Source organism: Cyprinodon tularosa, unplaced genomic scaffold (genome assembly GCF_016077235.1).
Source record: "Cyprinodon tularosa strain WSP-4 unplaced genomic scaffold, ASM1607723v1 ctg90, whole genome shotgun sequence".
Taxonomy (NCBI): Eukaryota; Metazoa; Chordata; class Actinopteri; order Cyprinodontiformes; family Cyprinodontidae; genus Cyprinodon; species Cyprinodon tularosa.
The window spans coordinates 1957881-1975468 of NW_024039674.1; the positions used below are offsets into that span (position 1 = coordinate 1957881).

Sequence of the window (17588 nt, forward strand, 5' to 3'; positions counted from 1 at the left end):
TATATGCTATTAATGTAGCCTCACTGGTGGTTTTTTTGTGTCTTTTTTGAAAGAACAATTTATAATGCTAGGAACCACTGAACTCTAATGTTAAATTTGGTTTTACATTCTGGAAAGGTAAAACTGCAATTTAGGCTCCATTTGATTATCTTATCCAATGTGTAAACTGTTCACCTCAACTTATCTCTATACTGAGTCCTGGTTAAAGTCTGACAAAAGAAGTCAGTTAAGTCTGTCAGCGTTTGTTTAAACCTGCTGGTGTGAGCTAGTTGAACCAAAATGTTGCAGTTGGTTTATCGAACAAAACATAAAATAAGAATTTTGTTTTACAGATAATAGTGGAAGGTGTTTAGGTACAAAATATTGCAAAACCTTTTACAATGTTTTTAAGTAGAAAGAACAAAGTACTTCTTTTTTCTCAATACTTCTCATAATTTTGCTAAAGTGTATTGACTCAGAACAGATGGACCCAGTATTCAGGCAAGACAGAAAGTGGCATAATTTAAAAATTGTTTATGAAGGAAACAGTTTGCGGATCTGCAGCAGCAGCTGCTAAGGGATCCAAGGATGGTAACTCTGGTTTAGAGTTCAGCCCGTGCCCAGAGTACGAGGTTGATACCAGCCGACCAGCTGTCAAGTCGCAATGACTCTGCCGGATAGAGAGTTCCAGACGTTGAAACCTTGAAGGACACAAAGCTGACTGCAGATCAGATCCGAGCAGATGACGGAGGAAGGCAGGATAATCAACAGTCAAGAGGCACATCCAGAAATAGAATCAAACAGAATGCGAAGACAGCTCAGGCAAAAAGATCAGAACAGTGGCAGAAATGTGACAGAAATGGGTCAGGATCAGGCAATCAGAACACTATAAAGCTAGAAAACTCTCTCATCAAAGGCTCTAGAATAATCTGGCACTGTTGACTGGGAGCAAGCAGTTTAAATAGAGGCAGGAGCAGGTGGATTAGATGAGCAGTAATGAGAAAATGGGGAAGAGTTAGAGAGGTGAATGAAATAAGCAATTAAGCCAGTCATCAGCAAGATCATGACAAAAACTCTGTACTTTAAATCTATTCGAGTGTCTGAGTAGATTCCGCAGCAGATATTTTGATAGAATGAAACCCTGGTGCTTCTCATATTTTTTTTTTTTTTTTTTGATGCATTTCAGCCTGGACACAGTCTTTTCTTAGGGTTCTACACACAATTCCTTCAAAGTATTTGCTTTAGTTTAGCTCAGTGTGCCCTAGCGGGCAAACTATTACCTACTAAATTTACAACAGCTGCATACAAATCATGCAATGTGATGTTGAACAGTGCAGCCACAGGATGCATCTGTGTTTATCTATTTATTCATCTCTTATTGCAAATGCTCAAAACACTTACTTGTATATTTTATTTTTATAGCCTATTTTTTTTAGTGGGGGTTGCATTTGGGTTTTTGTGCAAAAACATGAGCTGAATCTTTGCAGCATGAAGTGCTGTGCCAACTGCCTGGATCCACTGTACCAGGGGCGGAGCTAGATGGGGGGCCAGGGGTGCCCATTGCCACTCTTAGCCAATCATTGGCCACATCTGTGGCCACCCCTACTATTTTTTTCATATATTAACAACTACTTGACAACAAAAACACTGTAGTTAACTATGCACATCAATGTACCAGCATTAGAGATAATTAGTACATAATTCATGCTCTTTCAGAACTAGATTTTTTGTTATATTCCATAAAGAGAAAATGATGTCTCTGGAGACATCTAAAAGTCTTCAGTGAAATCATTGATACTGTAAATAACTATTTTAATAAAAACATTTTAAATTATGGATTTATGTAGATATTAGTACTTGTAAATATCAATTTAATGTAGAATGATATTGATAAAAGTAGGTAAGTAATGATGATGGAAAAAGATGTTCGCTCCATGATTCAAACCTCAAAGAATTTTATCCAATATACCTTTTATCTAGACAGATGTTTAAATATATGCATCTATTTGTTAGCAAAGGCTGTAGGAAACTATAGTTTGTCTTTATTTAGAAATGTGGACGTTGTGCTTGTTCCTGTTGGAACAGTTTAGATTGACCCTGAGGTTTTGGTGCCTATCCACTTTTGGTCACCCCTCAGTATACATTGGTTAGTGCCTGGCCTCCCTTATAAAATTTTCTGGCTACCTCTGCACTCTACAGATATAACTCCTCTATTTTAACCTTACTCCTCCGTTTTTGCCTGCGATTACCTTATTTGGCCGCTAGGTGTCGCTTAAGGAGCGGTCATCTGAGCGGCGCGCGCGCCGCAGCTGCCGGGTGGGAGGACCGCATTTGGACTGAAACTCAAGAGCAGAAGTTTGAGCGGACATGTTTAAGGCACTGAATGTGGAGCTTTTACGCACGTGAGCACCGGTCGGCTTTACAACCGTTTGGTGTTCGAGCTTCAGATTTACAGCAGGGATGAGGCTGGAAGTACCTCTGGAATAAGCGCCGGACAGCGCGCCTGAAAACGCACTCAGGTAGAAGGTAAGCGCCTGGGAAGGCTGACTGACATCATCACTAGAGGCGGATGGAATCAGAGTCTGGATATTAAAATGAAAGTATCTCCATCCGTTCTATTGCAGAGTGATCTCCATGCATGCATGCATGTTTTTGGAAATGACATATGGTTTTCTGAAAGTAATCACTCAGAGACCATTAAACCTCTGACCTGTTCGTTTAAAGATTTGTTTTAATTCCCTATTTGGGAATGAGAGGATGCGTAAAAATCTCAACCAGTTTTTTTTTGTCTGTGCACACTAGAGCAGAAACATCTCAGTATTGATTGATTTTTTTTTTTTTTTATAATATCCTGAACAAATGTTTGATGACGTCCTGCAAGGCAAGGCAAATTTATTTGTATAGCACAATTCAGTACAAAGACAATGCAAAGTGCTCTACATGATTAAAATATAGGAAAATAAAACAGAATCAAAGCAAGTAGGAAAAAATGCAGAAACAAAAAAGAATAATAAAAACAATTGGACTAAAGAAAGTAAAAAAGTTGAACTAAGGATGTTTCAGTTGAACTGTTTAACTACAGTCGAAGGCAATCCTAAAGAAATGTGTTTTTAGTCTTGATTTAAAGGAACTCAGGCTTTCCACACTTTTACAGTTTTCTGGAAGTTTGTTCCAGATAAGTGGAGCATAGGAACTAAATGCTGCTTCTCCATGTTTAGTTCTGGTTCTAGGTATGCAGAGCAGGCTGGAGCAAGAAGACCTGACTGTGAACCCACACCTATATGTTTGCTCTAATAAAAATGTAATAATCCTTTATTGCAAAAAGATCTTGCAGTAAGAAAAAAAAAAAAATTTTCAGTTTGCAAACATCCAATGATTGGAAATAGTTTTTCACTTTTGGCTCAGCTGTTGGTACTAACACGAGCCTCTAGGAAACATTTGAAATTTTAATTTTTAAAATGTGAATTTTTGCTAGGTTTTCCAACCTGCACAGTGATATAACCATCCAACTGCAGGTATACCCCCATTTCCATTTTCTGCACCAATATTTCTCTAGCTTTAGCTTTCAAAATTGTTTTTAACACATAATTAAATAAAATCAGATAAATCTCAGGTATGCATAATATAATTATTAAGACCTTAAAAAGGGTTTAGAGATTTTCCTACATTAATGACTTAGTAGATCTGATGCATCATGCAGGCCTGTTTGATGGGGTTTTGTCACAGGAGCTCAACAGCAGCAGCAGGAAACTGACTGCATCCTGTTTCACTTGGTGATACTTTGTCCTTGTTGAAATCGGTGTGAAAATGGTTTTCCTCTACAGACGTTGTGGTATATTTTTTTCTGCACTTCTTTGCATCTCCTTTCTCTTTTGATTGCCAACCTCCTCATGCTTCACGGCGTGTTGAAACAGGCTGAGGGATAGAAAAGAAATCACGCCCATTTCTGTCAAATGCATCAAGACGGAAAACTGGTTTTGTTTGACAGGTGCCCTCTGGCTTTTCTCGCTGTTTTAGATTTGTTGTGTAGTTTTTGGCTGTGACTTCAATCTTTTTTACTTAGACAATATCAATGTGCAGAGATGAGTGAGGCAGATTTGAGTTTTTGTAGGTTTACTGAAGAAGAATTGAGCCAAATTTCCAATACTGAGAACCAAAAACCAGCAAACATCAGGGAAAACTCATGTGGGGAGCCAGAGGCGAGGAAGCAACAAACCACCAGAAAACAGCACTGAAGAACTGCACAGGGAGAGTATATATGGGAGACAGAACAAAGACTGGGGCAATCAGCTGATATGGAGCAGGTGTGGATAGAAGGAACTAGAAGGGAGCTAGGGAAAATGAGACAGGCAAGGGCTGAGGCGTAGCCAGAACATTTTTATAAGGGTGGCCAGACAATAATGTACAATGAGGGGTAGCCGAAAGTAGATGGGCACCAGACCCTCACGGTCAATCTACACTGTTCCAACACGAAAATGACAAGCAAAACATCCATATTTTCTAAATAAAGAAAAACTATACTTTCCTACAGCCTTTGCTGACAAATAAATTCAAACATCTGCACTTTCTAGATAAAAGGTATAGTGGATAAAATTCTTTTGGGAATTTTGGGCAAACATCTTTTCCATTGTCATTACTTACCTACTTTTATCAGGAATCACTCTGCCTAAAATTGATATTAACAGGGACTAATATCTACATTAATTGATTATCTAATACATTTTTATTAAAATGGCTATGATTTCACTGAAGACTCCTGGATGACTTGCAGAGACACATAATTTTGTCTTTACCCCATAAACAACACAACATTCTGAATTTCTGAAAAGAGCATGAATTCTGCACTTATCACCTTTAATGATAGTATATTGAGGTGCATAATTAACCAAATAATTTTTGTTGTGAAGTAATTGTTAATGTATGAAAAATTGAAATGTTGAATATTCCACTTGAGATCTGTATTAGAAAGAAATAAAGGGAAGGGGTGTCCCGCCATCTAGCTCCGCCCCTGCACAAGGGAGCAATAAAGAATAACTAAAGAGTGCTTATATAAACATAAAATGGAAAATAAAGATCAACAAACAGAATGACTGATAACTGAAAACTAAAAAAAAAAAATCATTGTTTTCATCCTTTTTAGTGCAGGTTAATATACTCTACATCTTTATGTTTGTGATGGTAGGACAGAAAAAGCCCCTATTGGTGTGCAATACACGTTTTCTCACACTTTCATTTGCTTATTTAACTGAGTCATCTTTGGATTTTCTGTGCACCTGATTCAGGGTTTTAAAAAGAAATAAACTCAGACCTTTTATGCTGTCATGTTTGGTTGGTTTAACCTTGCCTTGTTTTACTGGAGTTTGCAGGACATTACTGCAAACACATGTTGTATTTTGCCTGTATTTTAAAATGTAAATGTAATTTTCTACTGAGGCATAAACGAATGAATGGGAGCATTAGGATTGTTTAACCAAATCTAGCTGGTAAAGGTTGCTGAAGCTGAGGCTGTCCTCCAGCTATTTTTTTTTTTATCCTAATACGTCATCCACTCAAAGACCAAATGATCAAGATTTGAGCTGATCCCAACAGATCTAGATGGGGATTTCTTTAATCCAGTCTCACACACTGTAATCTTCTCTAGTGGCTCTGGTGTTTTCTCTCAGTATATGATGTATCACTGGTTTAATGTTGTGTTTTCAGACCGTTAAAAAGAGAGAGTTCTTGGAGAGCTGCTGGGATTTTAAGTTAATGAACTTAGGAATAAATCAGACAGATTGGGAGGAGGTGAAGCAGAGTATCAGGGGAAACTGGGTGAAATCAAAGACAGTTGGGGCGTAACCACTCTAATAAAAGTTGCTTTAACAGGTTCATCCCACCTAGAGTGAAGGGTTTTTCTACCTCTGTTCTGATGGGACGTCGAAGCTTTCAGGTAGATCTGAATTATCAAGTCTGAAGCAGGAGAAGGTGGTCCGTCTTTGCTTTTTTCAACACCAATTACCTTTTAATTTAAAATTAGTTTTTATTATTGTCATTTACCAATAACAGCTTCCCTCTTTGAGAAAAAACTAACTTTTTTCAGCTCTTAAGTTTGTCTGTTCTCCTACATTCAGGTTGATCCTCCTGCACCTTGACAGCTCTTCCACACCAAACCTCCCTCCCCATTAACAAATTAAAATAAGGGGAAACATCATTCGAAATCCAAATTTAAGGAAAGTAGGAACTTGTTAGAACAACTTAAAGGACAGCAGATGATTATTGCTTAGGACGGAAAAAGGTTTTGATCCTTTTACATCCATGTCATAACATTTATTAAAATTTTCTATGAACCGTTTTGGATAAAATCTCCAAGAATATATTAGTATAAAGGGATGGATGGAGCTCTTGTTTTAAAGGGAAATCCAGCCTGGCCCACATGAGATCATTAATAACTCCTCAAGCCTCTCATTCTTTTACCCTCTCAACATTCATTTCAAAACCAATTTTCTCGTCTCCACTTTCTTTTTTTTCTTGATTTGGCATCTGTGGGCAATTACCATTAGATTTTCATACAACAGAAGCCAATAGAGGAAGCTGCTGTAGTGTCGCTCGCAGCGTGGATCTGTTGGACAGCAGGAAGGAGGGATAGAAGGCTGCTGAGGAGGCCTATTTATCCTCATGCTTGGCTGGACACTTATTGTTGTGTGTTGCTGTGTAGCTGTCTGATAAATTCTTGTTGGGAAATAACATTAATCTTTAATTTCCCTGGAAAATAAACCTAAGCATAGAGATTTGATAAATTGGTAAAAAAAAAAAAAAAAAACATTCCCCATTCAATTTAAACCTTCTTTAATGCTTAAAGGGGCTACGTTTATGGGGAGTTGGCATTGCAATATTTTAACCTACCTCACATAAAGCAGGCAGTTCTTCAAATGGTAGAAGGTATGATTATAGAGATTATGTGTATGTTAAAGACCTGGGTCTGTAATGGGGACTAGGTTTCGAGTATGATCTGTGGTCTTTATAATTTCCAGGTTTTGTTTATATCTATATAACCTATAGTATTAGAGAGAAGAAGTTCAATTTCAATATAGGCATGGACCTTCTGAGGCTTTTTTTTTGTTTTGTTGATTATTTCATATCTACAATCATTTGGAAATGGATACATTTTGTCTTATAGTCCAGCTCTAGATGTCAGTGAAAGTAAAACAGTCTACATATTGTCTTGTGTTTTTCATATTCATTGTCCCAGATGGCTGCTTGTTTCTGGCTGTGGAATCAGTAAACAAGCTCTGAATGATGACTGATTTCTCAACTCTATTGTAAAATGTCATGATCCAAAACAGCTAAGCAGATGCCGATGTCTGCTGTTGCAGTTGGTTAGGTTTATGTACACAGGTCCTCCCCAGATGCATACAGAGGGGTAAACATGCATCTTCAAGTGTACGCAGAAGAGCATGGATATGGTTGCCATAATAAGTTTCCTGCTATGGATTCTGTTTGTTTCTCATCCATCTTTGTCTCCTTTCTTTATATAATAATTCTGTTTGGTGCATTTTCTTTCCATTATCTCAGTCATGGTGCATGTTTTCCTTCTTAATGCCTTCCCCTTCTTTTCTCATCTGTCTTTCTTATACACCTGTTTTACCTTTATCTCCTCACTTTCAACAGACAGCTTTTAAAATAGTTCAGTTTTAATTTTTTTAATGCCTAAATGTATAAAAAATTAGGGCTTTGGTTGGCTGTTGAGGTTTTCTGCAGGTGCTTGCTCTACAAAGATCACAGCGCTTTTTGTGTCGCTTTACTTCCTGTGTAGAAGTGTGTCAGATGCAGCTTCGGGTTTCCAAAACAGTTTGGGGCTGACAACTTACTCATCAATGGGCTCAGAGATTAAACTAAATTAGAAACTCTTAACAGCTGTAACCTTTTTCAGTATATCAGTCAAATAACTTTTATTATGTTTTTTTTGTTATTGTGTCAAAGATCTAAACCTTTGGATTATATAAAACAGGAAGTTTTAGCTGCACTTTAGCTCTTGATTTATTTTGAAGTTAAGTTAAATCTGTTGCAAAGATGGCAGAGCTTCCCTGAGCTGATTGGTTGAGCAGAACACAGAAGGGCATGTAGGTCTGGCCTCTCCTGCTCTGTTTGTTTCGACCTCTGTTTACGGTTAAGCAGCTCATCCACTTCTCTCTTTTATTACATCCAGATAGCAAAAATGCTCCTGAATAAGCTCATGAGGTTATTACAAGCATTTTAATATATGCATACTTTACATATTTTCTTTATTGGTTGAAATATTGAAATATAAAACAGGAGCAAATGATAAACAGTGCTTTTTACAGTATAATATGCAGCAGATGGACCCCTATCAGATGTTAAGATGTTTGCAATGGATGTTTTGCTTTCAAATTATTTAAATTGTTTTTTTACTATTTTACTTTTAATTACAAGTATGGATGTTTTCCAGATCTTAAGGTAACGTCAAGAAAATGCACACATTTGTAAAAAAAAAAAAACAATCAAAAAAACGAATTAAGCCAAAAACCTGCATTCATGCCTAATTATTAGATATCTGGTATTTTTCTGTTTTCTATCCCAGATAATCCCTTAATTTTTAATGCTGTTCCTGCCTGAATATCTTGAAGAATGAATAATGGAGCCAAATGACATATTTAAGTATTTTTCTACGCCAAAGTGCAGAAAGTTTAATCCTGAGTCCGGCAGCAGCCACTTATGCCTGGCTTTGAATGTGGGTGGGATGCGTGTCATCCCCACTGCCTGCTGATGGGAGGCGAGCTGCCCGACAGACTAATGGACGCTCAGCGTGTGTCATCCGTTAACAGGATGAGACAATAACACAGTCGGCGTTTGTACTGATGGGTTCAACTCATTAAGACACACAGTCAGTGGCTGAAAGTCTCAGTCCAACACATTGCATGGATAATTAGCAGAAAGAAATTGTGTCAAACAGACAACAGCTGCCCATTTTGGAAGAAGATGCAGACAAAGAATGAGACTTTAAAAGAAGAGCGGAGTTAGGGTATTTTTCCTTACTGTCTTCATTTAAAGGTATTTCTTCTCCAGTGAGATTCAGCCTCTGTGGGGGCAGATGTTTAATCATTTATTAGTGTTTGTTAGTATAAGTAGCAGCAGATTACATACAGTAGAGCTCAGCAAACTGAGGAAACAACCTCCTGTGTTGTGACTCAACATCTGGCAGAGATGGGGGCCTGTAGCTTTTTGGGGGGGGGGGGGGGGGGGGGGGGGGGGGGAATTCACTTTTAATCCATGTGACCTAGTCCTGCTTGTTACATAAGGGAGAGCTACAGATGTACAGTTTGTAGACGCTGGTTAAGGCTCTGGATTCAACCCAATAAATCCAACCTTTTCCCACAAAGATTAGATTGTTTTACTAATTTAATAAACAAGCCTGGCTCCATTAAATGCTTAGCTTACACATACCTACATTTATCTGAAAGAGATTATTGGGTGCAGTCACGCTGATGAATTGTTTTGCCATCATTAGGAGTGCAGAGTTTTCCCACCTTAGAGCCATGCTTGAATAATCTGCCTCCGAATACCCAACCAATTAACTCAGAAATGCCATTAAAGGTGTTCCTGATTAAAATGAATGAATAATGGACAAACAGTAGATTTGTATTAGACAAGTAAAATTGAAATGTGGATCAAAAATTCTGGGAATTTTTAGAGGATGATATGGAATTTATCGGCGGTAAATTGATACTCCGTAAAACCGGACAGCTAAGCATGAGGTTCTCACTGTATAAAAATCATCTGTAAAAATGCCACAGTTAACAATGTTTTATTGTTATCAACACATTGGAAACAGATATATACATCTAACTCGATCTAATGGATGTAGCCTAATGAATATTATGCTGCTGCATAAAATGATACAATATGACTTATAGAGTTTTGATTTGGGCTGTTTTTTATATTAACCTCTTTATTCCAAAATAAACATTTTAGACAGAACAAACAAGCACACAAGTACAGGTTGCTCATTAACTGTACTGGTGCAATATGAAAAATAAATGTTTGTGTTAAAACTACGCAAACTTACACGAGAAATGTAGCTGTACATCCACAAAATATAGGATACTTTGTTTCATAAAGCGCAAAAAGAGACAGGCATTTTTGTTTTTTAAAGCCCCTAAGGGGTTCAAACAATAGGTCCCCCCATTTCAACCAATTCCTTTTTTTTTTTTTTTTTTTTACTAGAAGAGTTCTGCCTTTTAAGACAGGAAAGTATAGCAGATAAAGTTGCTACTTGAGAAAATACTTAACCATAGTGATAAAAATTACCCTGTGATTCAAATTATAAATTGTATTTGGAATAAAAATTAGAGAACTAGGGGTGTTAAAAAAAACACATCCTCCAAAGAAAGATATTTACATGGGAATGTGGCATATATAATTAATTGACATATTACTGATCTTGCTGGATTTTATTCTGCTTTACTTCCATGAATTGCAGGATCTTCTTTACTTTATCTTTGCCAGAAGATTTTAACTTTAAAAGCCTTGCCCTCATAATTTGCAATTTAATTTATTTATAAAGAAAATCTAAACGCTGCTTAAGCTAATTCAAATTAAATTAAAAGTAAAATAAGTAGCCAACCTTATCACTGTCTGTAACCTACTAACAAGGTAAGGAAAGCATCAGATGAGCTACCTGAGAAACTAACTTACGTTTCCCCACTTTAAAACGAAACAAACATGGTCGCTCACCCTGCTGATCAGCTCTCTTCACTGCCACCGAACTCTCCAACATGTTTTCTTTTCAGGTGCTGCATCATAACAGTGGTGCTTCCGTGCCATGTTAATTTGTTTTTACAAAAGTTGCATGTTACGACTTTTTTCGCTTTACAAAGCGCAGGCTGTCTGCGAATTGAGACGCAGCTTGCGTTTGCGGTATCGGTCATTAGAACGGTTCACTTTACTGCCTTTTGAAAACAGCCTTTGCTCACCTGCGGCGCTGACTCGCTCTGCCGTATATTTTTTTCTTCCCGCGATTCAATCAAGTGGCAGTGATGACGACGGCGGCGGATGACGCATTAATCGCGCGACACAACTAATCAATGATGAAATTCATTGCCAACGCTTTTAAAAGTCGATTTTTATCGATTTTATCGATTCGTTGTTGCAGCCCTAGTTTTGGTATATTGGTATATTGGTATATTTAACAATTTTTTAATGGTTTTATGTCTTGGAAGCATAAACTAAAGCAACAGAACAAAGAAGATTTATCTTTAAGGGCTGATTGTACAGATTTATGCCTGAAACAATTAGATTATTGAAATAATCATTAACTAATTTAGTAATCGAGTAACAGTTAGCTGGAGTTTAGAGACTCTAAAACATGCCTTTAGCTGACAGAGGGATGCACTTAAATTATAGTAATTATACCAAAATTGTAAAAAAAATATATAACATTTTGCATTTAAGATAAAAGAATATTAGTTCATCTGTTAGTATGCTCTATCCAGAACTCATCAAGTGGAAAAGTTTTTGTTTCTCCTGGTTTGATTTTGTAACAGATCTTCTTTAAGGAACCTTTGGCTATCCGATTATTAATCGATTATTCGAAAAAAGAATCGACAGATTAATCGATCTGCAAACTAATCGTTAGTTGCAGCCCTATACAGATTATTGATTATCTGTTGTACTGCTCTGAATGGATTAAATAGATATTATCTGATTGATTCTTGGGGCTCTCTGTAGCAGTCTGCTTTCTGTGAGGATGACTGACCATGAGCGACCGTCGATGCGCTGGTGCTTTAGTCTTCTTCTAGTACGCCAACCTGCGCTGCATAGCAACAAGTGGGGGAGGGGAAGTTACTGTACAGAAAAGCTGCGGTACCTTGGGTGCTATTGTTTCTTAAGTGAAAGGTTCCTGGTTGGAAATCAGGTGGAGACGCCATTTGTATTGGAACACTCTGTGTTAACATCTTAACGCTTTCTCTCCCTGATTGTTTCCTGAAAAGAGATGAAAAGAGGAACAAACGCTTTATAATGTACTAAACAACTATGAGAAATTACAACAGTGTTTGCAGAAATTATCTTATTCAGACCAAAGAAAGTAATAATTTGGAATATTTGGTGTGCTTTTAAAGCTGTAACTTTTAATTTTCATCTTCATAGTTTGAGCCACCCAAGCGGACATTATTGAAATCTGACTGAGGAGGCTTTCCCCAGTCAGAGATTAAGGATTAATGAACAGTTGTCCACTTCTGGTCTGCAATACAGTACGCTTCAAAAAAGAGGCGTATTTACCAATTTTAACTAGGGCTGGGTAATTAATTGAATTTTAAATATTATCGCAATTTAACAAAGCGCAATTTTCAAATTGCAGAGGCACTCCATTTCATATTAAAATTAAGAATATTAAGTGGCAAAATTTCTCACTTCGGGGTCATGAAAGAACCTAAACCCTGTAGTGAAACATGACATGATTGGGGATAGTGCAAAGGAAAATGGATATAATTGTAACATTTTAAAATAATTGCAATAATAACAATTTTCTTTTTTCTGGCAAATTCCTTCAGCCTTGATTTAAAAAACTGACTAAAACTAGACTGCAGAGAAAACCCACTGTAAAAAATAATTATCTCCTTTTATAGGTCTTAAAAAGACTTGACTGATAAATTGACTTTGATTTTACAGTGGAGAAATGTACTCGTTACATCAGCTCAAAAACTCAAAGAAGAAGAATGTGCCAAAGGAAGGAGGGGGGAAGGATATATACAGTATATACAGTACATCCACATATGATAGTTTTTTTTTTTTTTAATAGAAGTATAATTATACAGGGTTATTGCATGGTATTACATGGGTATTTATATATATATGTATATATATATATATATATATATATATATATAGAGAGAGAGAGAGAGTTATTGCACTGGGTGCCAAATATAGAGAAACAGGTTATTGTACAGGGTATCAAATGGTAAATTGCACATTATACAGTGAACAAGTTATTGCTGTTGTAGAGTCGCATTGTAGAGTCTGGTTGCAGCAGGGATGACTGACCTGCGGTAGCGCTCTTTTAGACTAAGACTTAGACAAACTTAATAGCCACTTTGTACAGGCAGAGTGTATACAAAATGAAATTTCGTTCAGTACAGCTCTCAAGACATTTTCATTTGTTAAAGTGCAGCAGTGATAAAAAAGTAAACATAGTTATCAGATGTAAACATAAGACTGAGATATGATTTACAGTTTTTTCCAACATTCAGCACCTTTTTTTCCCGTTTTATTCAACATTCAGCAGGCTAATGGCGGAGTTGAAGAGGCTATTGTTGAATCTGCTGGACCTGCATCGGATGCTTCGAAGCCTCTTCCTCGAAGGCAGCAGGGAGAACAGTCCATGGTGGGGGTGTGTCATTTATAATGTTACGGGCTCGGGACACGTAGCGCTGGGATGAGTGGGATGAGTGAGGAAGAGGAACCCAGATGATCTTCTCTGCAGGCCTCACTACTCTCATCACCTTCTTCCAGTCTGAGACGCTGCAGCCTCCATACCATACAGTGAGACAGCTGGTCAGAATGCTCTCTATTGTGCTTCTGTAGAAGGTTGTGAAGATAGGTGGGAGCAGGTGGGCTCTCCTCATCCTCCTCAGGAATTACAGGCGCTTTTGTGCAGCCTTGATAAATTTCTAATATTATTAAAATGTCGTAAAACATCTTAACCTTCGGTCTTATAAATTCCATATCATTATTTAGAGATTACAGGTTAGAAAAAGATCAATTTAGAAGGACTTTTATTCTGAAATTCAGTGTTGACGTTTGGTCTTCATTTAAAAATAAATAATAGATTTAGTTTTGTCTAATTCGAGCTTTTGGTGGAGCTCTGAGGATGTTCAGAGACGTAGTTGGTCTTTACAATACTGTAAATATTAGATTGCTTCCCTGATATTGGCATTTAGTGGTATAAATATTGTCCAAATACTAAAAGTTGTGATTTAAATCAAAGATCCACTCAGATAGATACTGGCTTCATCATTTTCTAATCTCTAAATGTCATACAGAAAACCTAAGCTGTTTTATATATCATTGATCTGTTTATGGGTACCCTGATATGCCGTCATCATCACTTCCATGACACAGTGGCGGTTCAGGTCTGATCAGGCACGGTTTGGAGCCTCACAGTCCCACCAGTCGGGCTGGGTCATGTGTTGCGCAGTGCTGGGATTACAGCTCTTAATCTGCCTGTCATGAAAACCCAAGAAGAGGAGAAATACAGACCAGACAGAGGAGGGACAAATGGCGGATGTGGAACGCTAGATGGAAAAAGATGTGAATGATTCCTGATGGAGAATTTCTAGAAGTGGGGTGGGGGCTGAAGCAGCAGCTGGTGAGTGTGTTTGCTGTGATTATTTGTGATTTATTTTAGTATTAGGGCTCAAATCCTGTTGGAGTGAACCCAGACACACTTGAGGATGTTGGGGGTTTCTGTTTGGGGCCCCGAAAGCCCAAACTGTGATAAGAGAGGCTGGTAGATGAAATAAAAACCAATATTAGCTTAAACTTTCTCTCCATCAAAGAAGAGATGCTCGCTGTGTTTTTATACATCAACTAAATGGATCAAAACTTAACATATTTCTCCATTTAGCTGTTTTTTTAACTTGTAAATAAATTAATTACTTTTTATTCATTGCTGAAAATTTAGTCTAAAGTGTGACTAATGTTTGTTAGAATGTCAAAAGAGCAGAAATACTGTCTGCCGTGATCGTCATGTTGCTCCAGGATCAACTGACTAATCAGTCGCTGACGTCACAGCGTAATCACCTTCTCCAAACTCTACATCCAAAGATGAATGGAAATACTCTGATCCCTTATTCAGACGTAGGATTTATAAGCATGTTTTAGTACATTTAGCAAAGCTGCATAAGAATTATAAATATTGAGAGGTTTTGCTAGATTTTGTTGAATCCTGGGCGTCAGCTCCTGTGGGTTTCGGGTCTCGAGACCGAGAAGGCAATGTGTCGCTTTGGTTGAATGTTGATCCCTATTCTATTAAAAAAGCCACTGAAGAGCCACCTTCGTCTGGTAGAGAACAGCAGATTTGTATTTTAAGTGTGACACCAAGAGGTGTGAAGTTTTTAATGGTGTGAAGTTTTTTCAACCCAATAGAACCAAGGATTGGATTGAAAAAACTTCACACCTCAGCTTGATGTCTTCCCTTTTCTTGTTGCAGTTTTAAGTGAACCAAACTACTTGGTAAATGCCATACAGCTGTTTGTTTGGAGTGTCACAGTAGTGTGTATGGCAAGCCGATCTGAGCTTTAATTAAAAGAACAAACTAATATATATTTCCCACATGAATGATATCTGAGATGAGAGTTTCTCCCAATAAGAATTAAGTTTCATTCATCCCCAATCTTTATTCTAGATTTAAGGGTTGGTTTGTTTGTAGTTGCAACAGCAAACTTGTAAAAAGGAATAAAATATGTGTCATTTGTCAGAGGAAGGAGGACGTTTGTTTAAATGTTCATCGTTGATGGGAAGAAATCCATTCTGACTACCTGAGGTTTTCACAAGGAAGAGTTGTATTATAGATAACTATTTTAGAGATTCCCCCTGGATATTAAATGTGAAACGGTTTGACATAAATCTGGCACATTGTTCTTTTAACATCAGTTGAATATGGCAGCCCAGAAATAAATATGCAGAGCGAAAGGCATGCTGCTGCGGTTCCATTTTAAAGTTGTTTTTAAATCACATAAATGCTGTGAGAAAAATACATCACTTCCTGTCTTTGACTTTTCTGAATATCAAAGAGAAGCTTGTTCTAATAGGATGTTTTCACGTTTTGTTATTTTTATTTTGAAGAGTGGCTAAAAAAAATGAGCGTCTCTAAAATAGATTCTCAGACAATTAAACTAACTTAAAAACCTAAAATATACCTAGCAAATGTTAAGTGACTTCATTAAAAATCAAATAAATAGTTTTAAGGTTTTTGGGCCATGCATCCTTCCCAGTGGACACTCAGTGAGCAGAACCCTGGAAACGAAAAAGTATCCATCTTTACTGTGGCTGCAAAAATTTACTAAACTTCCAACTCAGTCCACTAAATATATAGAATCAAACAATTTTAGTGCAGAAGTGACACAAATTTTATCCCAAAGCTGGTGTTTGTTTTTGTTTATGAGATGTCTCTGGGGGGCTCTCAGTCCAGTTGGTATTACTGTGCATCAGGAAGTCCTGCAGCTGTTGATGCTGATCGTCTATCAGCTTGCTAGAATTGGCCAGAATCAGAACCGTTTGAATGTGGGCTCCAACAGCATGTATGATAGAGGACATGAATGTTTTGCTAATGGCTTTTTGGCTAGAGAAGAGAGAGACGGTGATTAGCCTCACAGCTAGTAGTCCCAGAATGATTCACAGCTGAGATATTGAGGAGTTGCTCCTTTCATTCCTTCTCCCCCAGATGGCCACCCAAGTGTTTTTTTTTTTTTTTATCTGGAGGTGGTCTTTTGCTCACGCATCATTATCGCTGCTTGGCCCAAGCTGTGACCCTGCTGAAGAAATGTCTGATTCGACCTTCGAAATGATGCCAGATTATGTTCTGTCCAGAAGCTGAAGTGGTTCAGTCGGTCGCTGCGCTGCTTTTAAAAAGCCATTTGAGGCAAAGTGTTGCTGGATTTGGGAGCAGAAGATTTACAAGAACCTCATAACCTTTCAGTTTTTGTTAAGCCGAAATAAAATATAAACACTAAGCCAAAATATCTTAAGTGTTGGCAATAATAATTCAGCTATAAGTAATCAATATAATTACAATAAAGGGTCTTTGCTTAAAAAAAAAAAGAAGAAAATCTTTAAAACTCAGACTAAATAAAACACACTATTATATCTGCTGTATATTTACAGATGCTTTGCTTTATTTAAGCTTAGTTATAAGTCTAAAAGGCTCACTGCCTTCACCCTCCTATCACACCATTTAGGTATGGTTCTATGTGAACAAAATAAAATCATTTTAAGCTCATCTGGTGCGACGATGCATGATACCGGGTCCAAAAGAAAGTGATGCAGTCTTTTGTACTTCTTGCTAGTTTTAATAATCTTTGTTTCCTGTGTTTATTGTCCAGCTGGCAGTCCTAAATGGAGGTAGAGGACATGGGCGAGGCGGGAAGCAGGGGCAACAGCTTCCAGAGGAAGAAGCCACCATGGCTCAAACTGGACATCCCGACTATCCAGCTGACGCCGGATGACACGCCGCAGATCGCTCAGGTGAGACATAAGAAGGGAAGTAGCGATGTATTCAGTGGTGATTCAGGTGATGATTGATTTCATCCTTTGTGGGTTTTTTGTAGCCTGTGAAGCGAGTCCGCAGTGTGAGCATGCCAGGAGAAAATCCACACACACATATTGCTGCCTTGGAAACTTCCAACAACTACCTCAAACCCCCTGTGGAGAGGGCGGCCTTCATGCAGTCCATCAAGAGGTTCGACACAAACAAACTGACACATCTCCATGAAAGGTTATCAGCTTAATCCCCCTTTTGTTATGTTCTCTCCACTCCTGCATGTTTTAATATATCTTTCATGTCTTTGCAAAAAAAATTCCAGCATCTTTTTCCTTTACTTTTGCATCTAAAAAAT

At 37.6% G+C, this 17588-nt stretch overlaps 1 protein-coding gene across 7 annotated transcripts in view; it reads left to right on the top strand.

Annotated features, from left to right (window-relative positions):
• The first annotated feature begins 2308 nt into the window (after positions 1-2308).
• The window catches only part of rhbdf1b (rhomboid 5 homolog 1b (Drosophila)), a 35040-nt gene continuing 19760 nt past the window's right edge, over positions 2309-17588 (top strand). For 2 of the 7 annotated variants that reach the window (XM_038274204.1, XM_038274206.1), the window contains exons 1-3: positions 2309-2505; positions 17076-17217; positions 17301-17467. In XM_038274204.1, coding sequence (XP_038130132.1) covers positions 17089-17217; positions 17301-17467 — 296 coding nt within the window. In that variant the 5' untranslated portion in view covers positions 2309-2505; positions 17076-17088. The remainder of the gene's footprint in view (positions 2506-17075; positions 17218-17300; positions 17468-17588) is intronic. The other 5 variants (XM_038274207.1, XM_038274209.1, XM_038274208.1 and 2 more) reach the window with 3 other exon arrangements.